The sequence below is a fragment of the Pisolithus orientalis genome (genome assembly GCF_024613125.1).
Source record: "Pisolithus orientalis strain OTSU chromosome Unknown F5J12scaffold_14, whole genome shotgun sequence".
In the NCBI taxonomy this organism is placed as follows: Eukaryota; Fungi; Basidiomycota; class Agaricomycetes; order Boletales; family Pisolithaceae; genus Pisolithus; species Pisolithus orientalis.
In genome coordinates, this window is record NW_026260795.1 from 488,630 (window position 1) to 504,579 (window position 15,950).

General features: G+C 50.4%; 5 protein-coding genes across 5 annotated transcripts; 3 read left to right on the forward strand and 2 right to left on the reverse strand.

Moving 5' to 3' along the window:
- Nucleotides 1-395: 395 nt before the first annotated feature.
- F5J12DRAFT_782858 (uncharacterized protein) lies at nucleotides 396-1,390 on the forward strand (the record flags this gene model as incomplete). The annotated part of the gene is made up of 3 exons (XM_051742776.1): nucleotides 396-614; nucleotides 667-824; nucleotides 880-1,390. The coding sequence occupies 3 exons, from the start codon at nucleotides 396-398 to the stop codon at nucleotides 1,388-1,390; spliced, it is 888 nt and encodes a 295-aa protein (XP_051599969.1).
- A 445-nt stretch (nucleotides 1,391-1,835) lies between these two features.
- Nucleotides 1,836-3,977, forward strand: F5J12DRAFT_831785 (uncharacterized protein). The gene is made up of 5 exons (XM_051745752.1): nucleotides 1,836-2,107; nucleotides 2,164-2,664; nucleotides 2,702-2,966; nucleotides 3,043-3,093; nucleotides 3,347-3,977. The coding sequence occupies exons 1-5, from the start codon at nucleotides 1,909-1,911 to the stop codon at nucleotides 3,735-3,737; spliced, it is 1,407 nt and encodes a 468-aa protein (XP_051599970.1). The 5' UTR covers nucleotides 1,836-1,908; the 3' UTR covers nucleotides 3,738-3,977.
- On the reverse strand, nucleotides 3,978-7,544 carry F5J12DRAFT_831793 (urease). Its single transcript, XM_051745753.1, has 14 exons — nucleotides 7,432-7,544; nucleotides 7,148-7,371; nucleotides 6,852-7,083; nucleotides 6,387-6,788; nucleotides 6,279-6,312; nucleotides 6,091-6,227; nucleotides 5,555-6,037; nucleotides 5,452-5,497; nucleotides 5,348-5,404; nucleotides 5,181-5,293; nucleotides 5,044-5,125; nucleotides 4,828-5,014; nucleotides 4,556-4,694; nucleotides 3,978-4,324 (listed from the first exon to the last, which is right to left on the reverse strand). The coding sequence occupies exons 1-14, from the start codon at nucleotides 7,474-7,476 to the stop codon at nucleotides 3,992-3,994; spliced, it is 2,514 nt and encodes an 837-aa protein (XP_051599971.1). The 5' UTR covers nucleotides 7,477-7,544; the 3' UTR covers nucleotides 3,978-3,991.
- Nucleotides 7,545-8,005: 461 nt separating this feature from the next.
- F5J12DRAFT_100934 (uncharacterized protein) lies at nucleotides 8,006-9,137 on the forward strand. Its single transcript, XM_051737959.1, has one exon. It carries the CDS (start codon nucleotides 8,290-8,292, stop codon nucleotides 8,971-8,973), a length of 684 nt encoding a protein of 227 aa, XP_051599972.1. The 5' UTR covers nucleotides 8,006-8,289; the 3' UTR covers nucleotides 8,974-9,137.
- Nucleotides 9,138-9,602: 465 nt separating this feature from the next.
- F5J12DRAFT_831810 (mitochondrial carrier) lies at nucleotides 9,603-11,834 on the reverse strand. The gene is made up of 6 exons (XM_051745754.1): nucleotides 11,505-11,834; nucleotides 11,429-11,449; nucleotides 11,210-11,367; nucleotides 10,588-11,147; nucleotides 10,187-10,405; nucleotides 9,603-10,062 (listed from the first exon to the last, which is right to left on the reverse strand). The coding sequence occupies exons 1-6, from the start codon at nucleotides 11,600-11,602 to the stop codon at nucleotides 9,937-9,939; spliced, it is 1,182 nt and encodes a 393-aa protein (XP_051599973.1). The 5' UTR covers nucleotides 11,603-11,834; the 3' UTR covers nucleotides 9,603-9,936.
- Between the last annotated feature and the right edge of the window lie 4,116 nt (nucleotides 11,835-15,950).

The window sequence follows — 15,950 nt, forward strand, 5'->3', positions numbered from 1 at the left end:
ACCTCTTAACGGGGTTCCTGGAGGAGACAGGGTTCGCTGCTGAGTAAGGCGGCAGTTCGGCTTCGGGTTCCGACTCCATGGTTTTTCCGGCACGTGACTCAAACGTGACTACCCCTCGGGATAGGGGAACGATGCGCCGCCAACGGTGGAACGCGTCCCCAAAGCGTAAAAACCCTAAAATCTACCAATCCCCTCGTAGCTGAAATTTGGGTAGTTTGCTTTGTCGCTACACATGCGTGCGCGACCATTGTTCACCTCCAAGGCGTATTATTTGTTCGTCCACACTTCCCCGGCACCTTTCAAAGCGTGTATTAAACACAACTCTGGAATCAAACGTAGTCACGGCCTTACTGCCTATCAGTCCTTGCTGCTGCGAATTATTGCATTCTTCCAAAATGCTTTCCAACCCAAACAAGGCGCTCCCATCAATTCCGTCGAGCACTGGTCCGCGCGCCTGCAGAGCGCCTATCGTGACCCCGCATCTTTCTGCAGAAAGTGCGCAGGGCATCAGTAAGGCTCTTCCAGCAATCAGAGTCGAAGAGACACTCTCCCAAGAGGAAATGGACAACTTGCACGACCATTGGAACGTGTCTCGACGGTTCGTGAAGGAAACGGTGGGTTCCACTTCTGTTCCTGTGAATCACAGACCCAGGTAACTGTCATTAGCACGTGTATCGCAAGAGACAACTTGGTCAACATATGCAGTTTCCCGTATCGCCGATATTCTTGCCCGATGCCACTGACAGCATTCCTGCCACACCTCTCTCTGCCTCCAGTCAATCCACATCACGATCCCACAGGTTGTGGGGCTTCTTCAAGGGCAGGTGCGATACAAGAGTCACTTTGCTTGTGACGATCCCTAACCTGGTTCGCAAATAGGAGCACGCCCACGAGTCAGCCAAACCAAAAGAGCGCGAACGTATTGGAGTCCTTTCGGTGCAAAGCACAGCAAAACCTGCGAAGAAGGGTGAAAAACACTATCTCCACGCCTGATATACGCAGTAAGGCCAGGCGTGCTGTGAAACCTGGAGTGGCAGCCCCGCCCCCCGCATCCACGTTGTTACCGCAAACCCCTCCCCCCAGAACAGTGGAGGAATCCGAAGTCTTAACGCAGGAGGAGCTTATGACGGACAAGAGAGGGATCTACTTGACGCTCGATCCGGATTGGCGGATCTCCCGTGGCGAGGCACTGCTGAGTTTTCTGTCGCCCATCCCACATGACTATGACCCGTTCAGGCCGGACTCTCCAATCCTGCACAGGCATCAATCCCTTTGCGACCTGGCCATGTTGGCACCGAAGCCATCTGGGGAGCCAAACCCTGACAACCATGATGAAGCCTACACTTACTCGATCGACGAATTGCATTCCTTTGTCCTGCTGATGGATTAATCGATAAATCACCCACCTTCCTTCCACAAAAACGTTCTTTATCAAATTGCAATTCTAAAAACATACTATCTATGTCTATGATGTTATAGCGTCAACATACTATTACTGTGCACACACCTCTCGTTTGTATCGTTATCCTTAACTAGATGATTGAAATGTATCCGCTCTTTTGATGTCAGTTATTGGTTGACGTCGAGCGCGCACAGCGTTTTCCAGTGGACGTTTGGCCAATGACCTGAGGTATGATCGCAGTCTAATCCTGAATATTCAATGGAGGTGACGCTTTGACGGCCAAACCAGTCTTTTGAGGGTGGATGTCGCCCGATTCTTCAGTCCCCCCGACCAAGTCGCAGTTGCGGAATCCGGATGACCCATGACGTCCGCTCTAATTGCACGTGGTCAAAAAAGGCAGTGTCAGCGTCGGATGTTTATACTCGCTGCTCTCCATCAATCATCACCTTGTTTGTAACCTCCGCGCGCTCATCCTGGTCCAAGTACCACTGTATTATCTTTCCAATATGATATTCCCGCCACCCTCACCAAAGATGGCTCGCAAGCTGCCGGGTAACGATATCGAAAACGAACACCAGCTGTCACCACCATTGTCTCCAAAGAGGTCTTTTGCACAGGACGGCTTTGATCCTGTAGACTCCAAGCGTCGTCATGTGCTTTTGGAGGGGCTCAACGGACAGAGCTTGCGCAGGCGAGTGCCGCTTGGTGAGTATGTCCCGCTCATGCAGTTTAGCTCGTTGGCTGGAATTCAGACGCACTAGATCCGCTAGCTGTGTCGGGCATGGAGGACAACTCCGGTTGCGACATGCAATGGGTAGACCCAGACTTGCATCTCTCCATACCTGCATCTCCCTCTTGTCCTGATCTCCGATCCTTCTCACAAGGAAAATCGTGGGGACAGCCATGCAGTGCCACCGGAAAATCCATGGCAGGCTCAGTTTACACATGGCCTCCGGCTGTCCAATGTGACAATGCCGTTCGGGGTCTTGTGCCCAGACGCAGTGGAGCAGGATACGATATATTGTGCTGCTCAGATGACTACCAGTTATCTCGATCCCCGTCCAGTTTACCCCTATCGGAGAACCTCATGCTGGATACCCCTCAAACGAAACATGGGTACCATTCCCGGTCTACACGTGCACGCACAAATTCCTCTGCGTATGTCCGCTGTCCGCCTGGTGATCCCCCGCAAGCTACGACCGCAGAAGACCCCCTAATTGGCGACATGGCCTCTCCGCCGCTGCGATTGGTGCGCAGGACCCGTCGAAAACGACGGAAGTTGTTTTTCGTCTTCGCCAGTGTCTCCACCTGGGCTGTCCCCTTACCGCCCCAAGCTGACGCGCCGTAGTTCGGACACCAATCTCATTGCTAGTGGCTCGGTGTCGTTATCCCTTGCTTCAGGAACGCAGCCATTGCATACTTCAGAACAGCCAAAATCCGTCCCACCCATTGGCGCTGAACGTAGCAGGGTGATGCGCATAATATCTAGTCGTTCCTCAAGCGAGAAATCTAGACTGTCATTCACTCGAGATTTACCCACCCATGACCCTTCTTTTTATCTTTGGTATCCACCTCTGCAATCTTCTAAACTAGGGATCTATATCGAAACCATTTTTGGAGAACGAGAAGTCGTTTGACAGTCCCACGCATAACCCACTACAGTCGGTCCCAATCTCGCAGGAAGATTTCTAGTCGACTCTTACGGCAGGCGACAAATAATAGATTTGCATCCAAGATTTTCTCTCCCTTAAACCCTCTCCGTAATTCTACACCTCCCTTCCATCTTGCTGCCTGACCCCACGTATATCTCGCACATGCCGTCCTTGACATATATGCCGTCGCTTCGGTACACGCAGAGTCCTGCCTCACGAGTGCGAACGTATGTATTGTTCCTTCATCCGACACCTGCTCGCACTGTCTGACATCCCTTCTTGCACGCCCCAGTGCCTGCGACATTCATCAATCCTCCCGTTTCGAGGAGGTATGCACGCACTGTCAAGAGTGCAAACGAGATTCGGTCGGAAAGCGTCTCCTGGCGTTTAAATATCGCCAAAGCTCCCTGCAAAAGCATCGCTCGTACGACTTCGGTCTCCCTATTCCTGGGCATGTTCCGTTGGACATGCTTGGCGGATTCGACTGCGACGAGCGAAGCTTGTGGGACGAGGTGGCAGCTGTCACCCCTGCAGAGCCATTCTCCCGCAATGGCTCTTCTACCGCCTTTGGCGGCTCCACAGGACGCATCCTAGACACCCACGCATTCGAGGACGACTTCCCGGAAGTCCCAGATGAAGATATGCTCACGCACATGTCTCTTCGTGAGGTGTCTGTTTACTGAACAGAGGACTGGTCCGTAATTATCCCCGATCTACCAATATGTTAACAAACCATTGAACCCTTCGCTGTGTTGCAACCGACGTAGAAACAAGTGTACTGTAATTGCTCACATATACACATGATCTTAATGTGTTATTCATGGAGCATCTTTTTTGGTATTTAATGCGCTTTTCTTCAGATGTACATACGTGTATGTACGGAGGTGGTACAGGTGTGATGAATAAAAAATGAAGAACTACATATGACTGCAAAATCTCAGAAGAAATTGTACTCCCTGGCGAGTGCAACCTTCCTAGCCGGCTCCACATCCGCAAGTACCCCATCCGCGCGGACCTCGTAGCTCTCCGGATCAACCGACATCTTGGGCAATGCATTGTTCCATTTCATATCCTTCTTCTTGACGGAGCGGCAATTCTTCACGGGTGCAACACGCTTTGTGAGACCATACGACACAGCAACGTTGTGGTCATAGGCATGCTTGGAAACGAAGGCGTAAGAGTTGCCGGCGGCCGATCCAGGGAAGGAGCCCCACATTGGGCGGCCGTAGGTAGGTTGGACTGTTGGTATAGAGGCGTTGGCGTCTCCCATCTGTTGAGGAAAGTGTGAGCGATTGTGTGCTCGTGCCGCGCTTTGTGTAGTGTGGAGAAGTAAATACACGCCCACACACTGGTTGCGAATTCGGCCACGCCTTCGGTATGACAATGACGTGTCACACGTGCGGGCGTGATCCGACATCACCGTAAATCAATGGAGGCGCAAAGGGCGGAAAGGAGATCCAACGGAAGGCCAGAACCAATCGGAGAAGGATATAAAACGCACCTGCGCCCAAGCTATGACGCCAGATTTGAGGATCATCTCCGGCTTCGCGCCGAAGTTTTCGGGTTTCCACAAAACAAGGTCCGCGACCTTGCCAACCTCGATCGAGCCCACATAAGAGCCGATACCGTGCGTGATCGCGCTGTGGGAATCACATGCGTCAGGTATCCATCAACACTAAGACTTGATCAAGTCATAGTTTCGGACTGAAGTGGTGGATGGGGAGAGGGGAAAAAGGTGCCAACGTCAAAGAGTGGAAGGACAGGAGAACTTACGGATTAATCGTATACTTCGCAATGTACCTCTTCACCCTCCCATTATCACATTCGTCGGTGTCACCAAGCTCCGTTAATGGACCCCTGAGACTCCTCAGTTTACTGGCAGTGCGCCACGTCCGCGTGACAACCTCGCCAACACGTCCCATCGCCTGCGAATCGGAGCTAATCATAGAGATGGCGCCCACTGTCGTGCAGCACGTCTTCGGCTGCGACAGTCTCCTGCTCGGATGCGCGACTCTGCAAAGGCCAGGTCTTCTGGGATGGATTTGTCAAGGTGGTGGCAGACCATTAACATCTTATAGGGAGGGAATCAGAGAATGAGTAAATAGGTCATGATGCAGAGCTCTTACGTCGAGGTGTTCATCGAGGGTATTGGTGGCGTAAGGGCGGGTTGGGTTCGTAGACGACGGAAGGACATTATTCAAACCACAGACAACGATGATATCTGGGGCATGACCACCACCTTACGTTGAATTCGTTCAGAAAGCGAAAATTAACGTATGAGAAAAGCACACACCAGCACCCTCGGTGTGATAAGTGTGAATGGTACGTCCCCCAAATGCCTCAATCGTGCCTGAAAAAATGAATGATTCATACGAACGAAAAAACATGGCTACCCACTCTCCACGAATCCACTCTCGTTCAGAGTATCCGTGTGGATATTTACCTGTCCATCATAGTCCTAAGAACCGTGCGAAATCCTGCAGGAAGAGGACACGTATACCTGTACGTCATAGCGATCCGCTACATCCAAACAAGCATTAATTGCAGCGGGGGTACTTCCCCAGTCTTCATGTAACTTGAGCCCAGCCGCGCCCGCTTTAATGATTTCTTCCATTTCAGTACAGTGCGAGTCATTTCCCTTGCCGGTAAACGCAAAATTCATCGGTAGACCATCCGTTGCAGCGAGCATATGCTTGATATAAAATGGACTTGGCGTACACGTTGTTGCATTCGTACCCGCGCTCGGACCGGTCCCACCTCCGATCATCGTCGTCGTGCCAGCTGCGAGGGCTTCTGTAACTTGTTGCGGACAGATATAGTGCACATGGGCATCGATAGCGCCCGCTGTGACGAGTAACTTTTCGCCGGCAATGACTTCGGTCGAGGAGCCAATGACAAGGCGAGGGTCTACTCCATCCATCACGTCTGGATTTCCAGCTTTTCCAATACCAACGATAACGCCTTCCTGTACACCAATGTCTGCCTGGAGTACATAGGCATATACACTGTGTGGAGAGGGATTCAAAGAAGACCTACCTTGTAAATTCCGCTCCAATCAACAATAACCGCGTTTGTGATTACGAGATCAAGGGCTTCCTTGCAGCCCGCGTCTTCCTTACAGTCCGGCACCTTACAGCCCACCTTCTGGCCCATTCCATCCCGAATGGCTTTACCTGCAATAATTCATGAATGCTGTAGCAGGTAGACATTCCAAACGAGGTCACCTCCGCCGAACTTGACTTCGTCGCCATACACGGCCTAGAAGTTGTGTAGTTGCCACCAACCCACATACAATGAAATCGGATGCAAAACGAGGATACGATAATACCTACCGAATCTCTTTCGATCTTGATCCACAAGCTTGTATCACCAAGCCGGATACGGTCGCCAACTGTAGGCCCAAACATTGAAATATACTCCTCCCTACCCATATCAGTGTCTTCATGCACCAAAGGTGCATCTGGCTCAGGCACATGCGTAAATCCCTTGAGCTTCTTTGTGTCGATTAGCTCAGAATCACCGCACATCAGATCGATCGCAATGATAGGGCTGATAATGTTCCCCCCTTTGGGACATTTCTCACCGCTAATAGAGCACAGTGTAACGGTCTTAGTGTCTCCAGGCTCGAAGCGTACAGCCGTGCCTGCGGGTATGTCGAGTCGTTTGTGAATAGCCTTAACGCGGTCGAATGCGAGAGCTTTGTTCGTCTCGGGGAAGTGGTAGTGCGAGCCGACCTGCACGTGTTAGTTGCAGTTAGGTACTCTAAAGCTAATTCGATGAGCGGATGAGGAATTTACTTGGATGGGTCGATCACCGTTATTAGTGACTTTGAGTTTTATACGTTCCCGCCCACGGTTAATAATAATGCGCTCCTTCTTGGCAATGATCGCACCCGGGAGGCTCTCTAACAAAATTTGGGAAGGGGGGAAGGCATCGCGGGAAGGAATAGGCAGGAAGGAGCCATACAGAGCTGCCTCCAGGTCACCGTCATCCGTGCAGATAGGGTCGTGCACAGTCACCAAGAAGACACTGAGTGTGGGATCGTAAGCCACAAGCTACATCAGAAACAGACAATTAGCGAGCTAACACTAACCCATCATGGAATGTCCCCTCCACTTGGATGTCATGGAGCCGGGCCGGCACACTCGGGAGGACATGTCTTCTGCCCAGGAGGGTCTTGCCATGTTGCATGAGCTCTGCGACCGAGTGTTTACCATCTCGAATACGCTCCTGCAACTGTGAAGCAATGAGAGCGGTGGCCTCGTTGATGTTGAGTTGCAGTCCTCTTGCAAGACGCTTCTGGGCTAAGAAGCCAGCCTGTCGGAAGTACAATTACGATTACGGTGTTATTGTCTCCATTCGACTGCAAGGAGATACCTGGTGAAGGAGTAGCCTGTCCTGCTCCCGAGGAAGGATGTACATTGGCACTTTGGACTATGGCTACCTCTACTAATGGATGGCGATAGATAGATCACTGATAGTACGCGTGAGTATTGCCAGGAAGCGCTACGATAAGCAGTCTTCGGATAGGGCGCACAATCACGTGATAGTACGCTCCGCTCAACTCGGGTCGCGCGAAGGACAGGCGAGTACCAATCAGCGACTTCGGAAGACGAGCAAAGTCGCATGCTCGGTCTTCGTGCTAGCACGGTAGCGCGCCGCCCATAATTTCGTGAGTATTATTGTCACTGCTGGCAGCCTTCCATTTCGGCATCTTCCCATGTTCATAGGCGTTGTCAATGGTGTCCACCTCCAAAAACAGTATCTAGACTCCTGGTGTGTTCCATTTCAGTCACTCAGTCACCTTCCGCGGTGGAAGGTATGTGGGTGTCTTTTGTCCGATTGAACCTTGGAGAGAAATATGTACGTTGTTGTCGATCCTTTTGTTGACTTTGACAGCATGACATTGGCGGAATAACCACATTCTTCCGTTACTCAAGCAACAAAAAGGCACATCTCGTCACCTTCTGGTGTCAGAGTTCTCGCTGGTTCGCTATTTCTACATTTCTCACCAGCATATTGACTATCTTGGGCCGGGGCTTGCGTGGCTGTGTAGTCTTAGATCCGGGGGTTGTTTGCCGAGATCAGAATGAAATCTTGGGCGGTTATAGCTGTTGATGTTTTATAGCTGGCAGGGGGTGCTGCGCCTTGTTTCCTCTCCTCGGCACTGCTTTTGTTCCCCCTCCACCGCTCCTTTCTTTGTAAACGTTACACCGGGTCTCTCCTTTCCTACTTATGCCTCAACTCGACAACCCACGCAAGCGCACCTTTTCGTTCTCTGACCCCGTCCTGCCTCGCAAGTCATCCCGCATGTCCCTCCGTCGCACAGAGTCATTCCTATCGCTCTCGGACAGCTCCGATGACGAATCGGCCTCCTTTTTGCACCTCTCCTCAACGTCGCCGACCATCTCCCCTTACCCGCGCGCCGTTGTATACTCCAAAGAGCATCATAAACCTGGTCCCAGAACCAGGGCCGAATTCACTATTGGCTCATCGCAGCCCAATGCCACCCAGGCCAAATTGCCCCGGAAGCGTTTCGCGCAACCCGGAGGGCAGCGCCCCGCTTCCCCGGCCGCTCCTAAGAACATCGGCTTGCGCACCACCTCCCCCTTAGCCCCTGCTCGCAAGCTCCTTCCCCCCAGAGCCTCATTCCCGCGTTCGAAGCCAGAACCAGACCTCTATCGCTTCGCAATAAAGACCCGAATGGCCCACTCTCCTGAAGGCGAAAAGATCCTTCGCATGGGACCCAGGCTGGCAGTGGCTATGTTGACCGCGACGAGGGAGCTTGAGCGCATTGTATCTGCCGCTGCGGATGACGACGATTCTATTATGGATGATGACCCACTCCTAATGCCACCCGTAGGCGGGCGGCATTGGCGGGTTGTTTCGCATGGACAAGAGGTGCAATGCGGGGCGTGACGCGCTGACGTATGTAACATTACCCCGAACCTTATTCCACCTTCCACCGACTCGACCCTGATTTCCATCCTCCCTCCCTCTACCCGTGACGACGTCTAACGTCAGTGACGTGACACGACGCCTGACGACGGAACGGAAGTGCATGAACATGTATTTATCCCGCAAACACCATCACACTTGCAAGCTCGACTCATCAGGACTATAGCTTGGAATTGGTTCTTGTACTCTATTTAAATATGCGATTCAGCTCTTCACCATCGTTCGTCTTTCATATGTCTTATTCTTTGTTTTGGCCCTGGCTTCGGTTTCTTGTGCTACATAACTTTTGAATGGGGGATCTTGTATCTATCTCCGTGCACATTTGTCTTGCACTTGTATCAGTTCATTTCCAATCTTCACGACCTAGCTCACCCTACCGACGTGCCATCCAACTCCGACGCTCTCTTCATTTAGTTTCGTCTCATAAAGGATTTTTCATGATCCATCTTCCCATGCATTTATTTCATATCCCCACCTGTCCATCACTGATTCGTCTTCGTTGATTACCCCTTTGCGCCGCAGCATACCACTCGTTCTCACACATACCCGTCGATGCCATCAATGAAATTGAAACACTGTTGCACTGCTGTAGTAAACTACTTTTCACCGTGCCTTGATCTGTGACACGGGCTCCGATGAGTGTGTCATGTCCGCTTCATAGGATACACCCGGAGTGAAAACGGATCAGTGACAGAAAGCCGAATCCCTCGGTGCGTAGATTCGGAGGAACAAAGTAAGCGCCATATCCAGCCTCCTTTCAAGTACTGTCACTATGTGCAACTTTGAGCTGAAGCCTGTCGGAGCTTGTCACTTTAACTGTAAGGGACATGCGAGGCAGCACGTCGCCTCCGAGGATTTATGATAGACTCATCTGACTCGGCTACGACTCAAAAGTACAAGTGAAGAGTCTAAATCGTACAAGCACTAGGAACGGGACCGCAACTTGGATGACAAGACTAAGACGCCAAGTGCCCAATGCTCGAACTGTTCCTTGGATACGAATAAGAGAGCTTGGGAAAGTACAGCTTTGATTATTTGAGCTGACATTCCCTGTCAAAAGTGTCAGTTTAAGCTTGCGTCGATCATGTGCTCGACGTCGTCAAGCGGTAAAAAATGAAAAAGTTTTAAGAGACGGAAACAAACGAAATAGAGAAAAAGGAAGGTGAAGACGAACCTGGTACCAACCCACTACCCCTTCCTTCTTCAGGACTTGCATCAGCAGAGTCAACGCCCCTGATTGTTTAGCGCGTCCGCGGGGATGCTTCTGTGACGAGCCCCCGAGGTGTTTCTCCACGTCATCTATCCGATCATCACGATCCGCAAACTCGTCCCTGTCGGAACCAGATGTACGGGCTTGAATACGAACTTTAGCCATGATGTAGGGATAGGTGACCTGCACAGCATTAGCTCGGTGTTGGCGCTCACATCAGTTTCAGACAGCGCCGACCTCGGCGTGTTAAACCTCCGCCGACACGCAACGCTCACCGCGGGTGAAACGCCAATCAAACACATCCAAACCACAAATCGATCTGCTCGTATATCCGAGCAAAAAGGATAAAAACAAGTTTCGCTCACAATAGTTGCCAACGTTTTGCTGAACGCCCCCAATATGAAACTCATCCACGGCGTCATCTTTTCACCTGCCACAGCTGTTCCCTTAGCGAGTAGGAGTATGGTCTTCAGCCGCTCGTACACGCCATATGTGATCGCCGGGTTGACGGTGAGTACCATGCTTGGCTTGAGACCACGCCAAAGCCCTGTGATCCCGTCCTCGCGGATAATCTCACGTGCGACATTCAAGAACGAGTTGGAATCTTTATCATCTTGCAATTCCTCGGTTTCTGCGACGCACAGCGTCGGTGCGTTCAGATCGTATGGCTGACTTTCGTTATCTCCACTGTGCAGGAGAGAGTGGGACCCGGCACCCTGCCTCAACGACTTCCCAATCTGTTGGCGAGTAGCGATTACAGAGACGGGAATTGTGAAAATCTGAGAGAGAGCGCCGGCGATAGCGCCGAGGGTGAGTTCAGCGGCCGTCGAAAGAGAGGGCGGCTTTGAGCCTTTGGGAAGCTTGGACGTAAGACGTTTCGTGTAAGCAGTGCGTATCAAAGAGTAGAAGAAGAAATAGGCATATTCTGGGTCCATATGGCCGACACTGTCAGGTAATGCATTTCAGGGGGATATGGGTAGCGCGTACGTGAGGAAAACGTATTCAACATCGTTGCTGCGAATCCGCTGTACCATCCCATAATACCCTCCTCACGGAGTATGTCACGGAGTACAGATAGCATCGTCATATCATCTTTGCGCTTGCCCTTGGCTGTCGAAGAGGTAGCTTGAATGCGGGTTTTCGCACTGAAATACGCGGGAGCGAATTTCTAGCTATAAACCCAGTAGAAGAGCAGAATGTACGCACACGTCTAGAGGGTATACAACGCTGAAAAAAGTAAATTGAATAGGTATCATAAACTTGAGACAGAGCGCATACTCACGCATTGCTGAAGCACCCACCGAGCGCACCCGCCAAAGCAGAGCCGAGCGGTGTCAACTCCTGCGGTAGGTTATTAGCCTGCTTTGACTGTACCGACATATGTGTCTCGTTCTGTGGAAGCTTTTCTGAGTTGCGAAACGTTTGATGTACTATCCCACCGGGTTCGAAGCTTCCAACCGGCCACTGCCATCGATATCACATGAAACTACTGAGCGCTACCAGTGGAAACTGGACAAATGCATATCTAGGTAGACAAATGTAGTACTAATTGCCAACTATTGTTTGTATGTATTGGTATGTGTTGCTACGCACCTAAGGGCCTGAATGGTAGCGAAATCTCTGCTTCCTTATGCAAAACATATACAAACCAAGTCTGTGCGGAGTTCAGCAGACTTCCAAGTTGATAATCACAGACTATCTGTGACTGTGGTGTCTACTGATCAGGTGATGACTCACAGTTACCCACATATGCATAGTATGATATGCCACCTTGATGAGCTGACCATTATTGCAGGCTAGATCATTCCCTGTCCCTAACTTGCTCCTCACTTTGACTTTGCAGCAAGATGGAAGGTAGGGATTCTGGGTCAAAGGGAAAGGCCCCATCAATCAGTTCAAGCTCTGAGCCTCAGGGAAAATTGTGAGCTGTATGGCCCCATGCAGATGTTGAGATACTTCTTGATTTTGTGGAGGAAATCTGACCCAAGGCAGGTGATCATATGGCCTTTCAAGCAGGGCACTTTAATGATTTAGTACCTTTGTTACCTGTCCAACCCAATGGCTACTGTAAAACCACAAAAAACTGCCAGGACAAGTGGGAAAGTGTGTGTTGATTGATTTATCCTTGCATTCTGTATCACTCATCTCATAAACAGCTGAAATGGGATTATTATGCAGCTTCAGCTGTGGCAGGGGGATTGGGGCTTGCATATTCAGCAGCAAAAGGTGCTAATGTCATAACTGAGGCAGGGCAACTTGTGATGGATGATATTGTCAATGTATGTCTGGGATTTTCTCATCATGTGGTGTGCAAATCCTTGACTGTCCACTAGAATTGACCAGATACTGCCCAGTACTGCAACACAGGCTTCAAATACTTCAATCATATGTGAGACTTTGTCCTTCCTGACAAGGCAAGGGGCACCAACACACACCATGCCACCTGTTCCTGACCCCCTGCCCAAAGGTCCCAGGCTTCCACATCCACACCATCCAATTTTCCCCCCATGCCACCAATGCAAGCCACATTACAGTTTACCTTTGTGCTGTATCAACCTGGGTCTCCTGATCAAAGTCAAATTATGCTGACTCCTCAGACAGTGCAGCCTGCTGTAAATGCTCAGGGTATGCCTCTACCACTAGGTGTTTTGCAGGCCTGGTCTGGTGTGCCACCCATACTCCTACCTGACCCCATGGTCTCCCCTTCATCAATTCCCACATTGCCACCATCTTCTGTGATGACATCAGTAAGCACATCCATCAAACTTTCATCCAGCTTGTCATCTCATGGCAAGAAGCAGAAAAGTGATGCCACTGTCAAGCTTGACACCACATCCACAACAGCTTCCAGGGGAAGTTCTTCTGGTTCTTGAAAGTGGTGCTCACAGACAGCTGGCCTTGAAGACATGGTGCAGGATCTCATGACTGGTGTGCAAGATAATGTCACCAAGATGCTTGCTGCTCTCAACCAATCCAAGAGCCAAGATCTAGATGAAGTTTGTGCACTGATGTTTGAGCTTGAGAAGAACCTTTCAGAGCAAAACCTGGTCTGCTTGCAAATGCTATTTGAAGAGAAACCTTCCTATGTCACAGGTTACAAGAATGCTGCTGCTCACTCACCAACATACAGAATGTTTTGGGTCAAGATGAGGCTTGAGGCAGTTGGCTGTGAGGTTCCAGAATATGCAGGAATGGGGGGGGGGGATAAGTAGTCTATCTGTACCTGTGCCATTACACTGTAGTCAATGCTGTAGTTGAGAATCACAATGCAAAGGTTGAGTCATGATGTTTGGGAGCAGTAACATTCACAAGAGAGTTGTGAATACAAGGTATGCGATACAAAAAATATGAAAACCACAAATGGCTGAATCAACCATGCCTCACAAGCTCAGCATGATAGTCCTCCCACTGTTATGCCTGAGTGTGGTGACTTCTTCAAATGGAATAGGCATGAAGCATGTGAGGGGGAGTCTACAGGGTGAACTTATTGTAACCCCTATGGCTCAGTTATCCTGAAAGTCTGACAAAGGTTCTGTCTGCTGGCAAGTCCCTAAGGTTGTTCATGGAGGGAGAGAACAAGGACAAGTGAGAAGGAAGTTAGCTGAGTTGCAAGCTATCAAAAAACTGAGGATACACGGTAAAGTATGAAGAGTTATATACTCCTAAGTAAGAGTACCATACCAGTTGCAACATGTATCCACAGTAGTCAACAGAACAATCAGTGAAATAAATAGGAGTCATATGGTGTCATCTGATGGGGTAGGGAGACAATGAAGGCTATACTGGCCAGTGCAATCAATGTGCAGTGAGGAGCCTGACACTGGAACTACTATACAACATCTGGGCAATAAAGACAAGTCAACCGGGACAAGAAAGAAACAAGTTGTCCATCAGAGAGGGCAGTGGAACACTGGATCAAATAAGGGGCACAGTCTCGACAGGTATTGGAAATACCTTGACAGCTGGAGATCCGAGTGACCCTTGGAGCATATGGGCCCCTAGGATGGCAACAACCACAAGGGATGCAATGAGGCATGTGATACACGTGACCACAACAAGATGAAAAAGGGAAGAGCCCCAGGCGAGGCATAACATCACCCCCCCTCTAAGGTCCTCAGACCCTTGAGGATGAGGCAGGAGCATTGGAAGAGCAGGAGGCAAGGGGTTGGCGAGTAGTATACATGCAGGAATGTGTGCGAGAGGTGACAGGCAATGATGGTGATGGAGAGACTGGTTCCTTGAGGGCCAGAGTAAAGCAGGAGCCATGTCCGTTGCGACACAACCAATGTCCCAGGTAATGACATTGGTAGCAGGTGTGGGGGCGCAAGGAATGCCCATCCAGGATGGGGGACTGCCCTCCAAGGTAAAACTGCAATTGATCTGAAGGGATGGGGACAAAGGGAGATGCAGGGAGAGGGTCAGCAGAATGGATGGCATTAAAGTAGTTCCTGTGGATCCCAGCCCATGAAGCATCCTGCAAAAGTACCTCCCAAGCAGAGTTGTGAGTCCCAGTCCCAAGTTGGGAACCAACCTCTTTAAACAAGTCACTTGAGTCAGCAAACCTTAACTTGACCACATGCCAAGCTTTCTCCTTCTCCTGATCTGAAACATCTTCTTTGATCTTCCCAGAAGCCAATGGTTCCTCTTGCTTCAGGCGAATGCGATCAAGAAGTTGCAAAGCTGGTGGGGCGAGAAGCCTGTCATTTTGGGAAGTCCAGAGATGATGATAAGCACCACCTGTTACTGCCTCAGTGATGTCCGAAGAACCCCTCTCCATCATGTCAATCATTATTACCTCTGAAAGAGGGGCTGTCCCTGCTACCTTGCAAGTGCAAATCTTTGACATGGCTGTGTTAACTAGGTCTGTCGCTCAGTGGATCTGAGACAGCAGCCTAAAATATTCAACCTGTTCTGGTGAGCACCCATCAATGTTGTCCCCATCATGGAAGATGTCAAGTGCCCAAACAACATCCAGGTAGTCACCTGCTGTGATTGGTAGTCACAGCTGGTCATCCCTGGCAACAGCTGCACTTGTGAGGAGGTTGAGCATGGTGAGTTTGGATCTGCCAGGGTAGCCACTGAAGGCAGTGTGTAAGTAGGGAGATTCAGAAGCATGGGAGGGATTCTTGTTGGTGGTTCCACTGTCAGGGTCATCATTAGCATGTGCCTTACCCTTTGCTGATCAGTTACTGTCCCCACTTGGGGGGACTCTGGCCTCCGGGGTGGGGACATGGCTGACCAAGAAGCCCTGGAGTGGATGTGGTCCATGAGCCCTGGGGACAGGGGGTGATAATGAGCAGGGCTGTGACACAGGCAATGAGTATCCAGAGACATAAAAGCCAGTGGGGGATGTTGGAGGTGAGGTTGGGGCATAGACAGTGATGGGTGGTATGACCCCATTGTCAATGGGGTTGTAAAGGGATTTGGGGATGGTGAGGTCAGCATAGTCATTTTCAGTGTTAATGGAGCGAGGCAAGTCCATTTAGTTTCTGAGGTGTCGAGCGAGTTTGTACTGGGAAAGAGCTTCTGACATGTGGTCTTTTATATGTTCTTCAGGTTCCCAGGTATTGGACAAATGTGGGAACCCTTTCCATTTGACCAAATATCGTCATTTACCTCTGTGTCCATCCATTTTGTGATTTATTATTGATTCCACCTCCCACTTGATCTCATTGTCAACCATTTCTGGTAGTGGGGCTGTGGGGGCAGTGCCATAAGTGTTGTTCTC

Coding starts and splice junctions, on each gene's coding strand:
- F5J12DRAFT_831785 (XM_051745752.1), top strand. CDS start 1,909: ATGATATTCCCGCCACCCTCACCAAAGATGGCTCGCAAGCTGCCGGGT. Junction 2,108..2,163: donor GCGCAGGCGAGTGCCGCTTG/GTGAGTATGTCC, acceptor CAGACGCACTAG/ATCCGCTAGCTGTGTCGGGC. Junction 3,094..3,346: donor ATCTCGCAGGAAGATTTCTA/GTCGACTCTTAC, acceptor TGCACGCCCCAG/TGCCTGCGACATTCATCAAT.
- F5J12DRAFT_831793 (XM_051745753.1), bottom strand. CDS start 7,476: ATGTACATCCTTCCTCGGGAGCAGGACAGGCTACTCCTTCACCAG. Junction 7,084..7,147: donor GAGGGGACATTCCATGATGG/GTTAGTGTTAGC, acceptor TCCCACACTCAG/TGTCTTCTTGGTGACTGTGC. Junction 4,695..4,827: donor GCGAAGTATACGATTAATCC/GTAAGTTCTCCT, acceptor TGATTCCCACAG/CGCGATCACGCACGGTATCG.
- F5J12DRAFT_100934 (XM_051737959.1), top strand. CDS start 8,290: ATGCCTCAACTCGACAACCCACGCAAGCGCACCTTTTCGTTCTCTGAC.
- F5J12DRAFT_831810 (XM_051745754.1), bottom strand. CDS start 11,602: ATGTCGGTACAGTCAAAGCAGGCTAATAACCTACCGCAGGAGTTGACA. Junction 11,450..11,504: donor GGTGGGTGCTTCAGCAATGC/GTGAGTATGCGC, acceptor TACTTTTTTCAG/CGTTGTATACCCTCTAGACG. Junction 10,406..10,587: donor GCAAAACGTTGGCAACTATT/GTGAGCGAAACT, acceptor AATGCTGTGCAG/GTCACCTATCCCTACATCAT.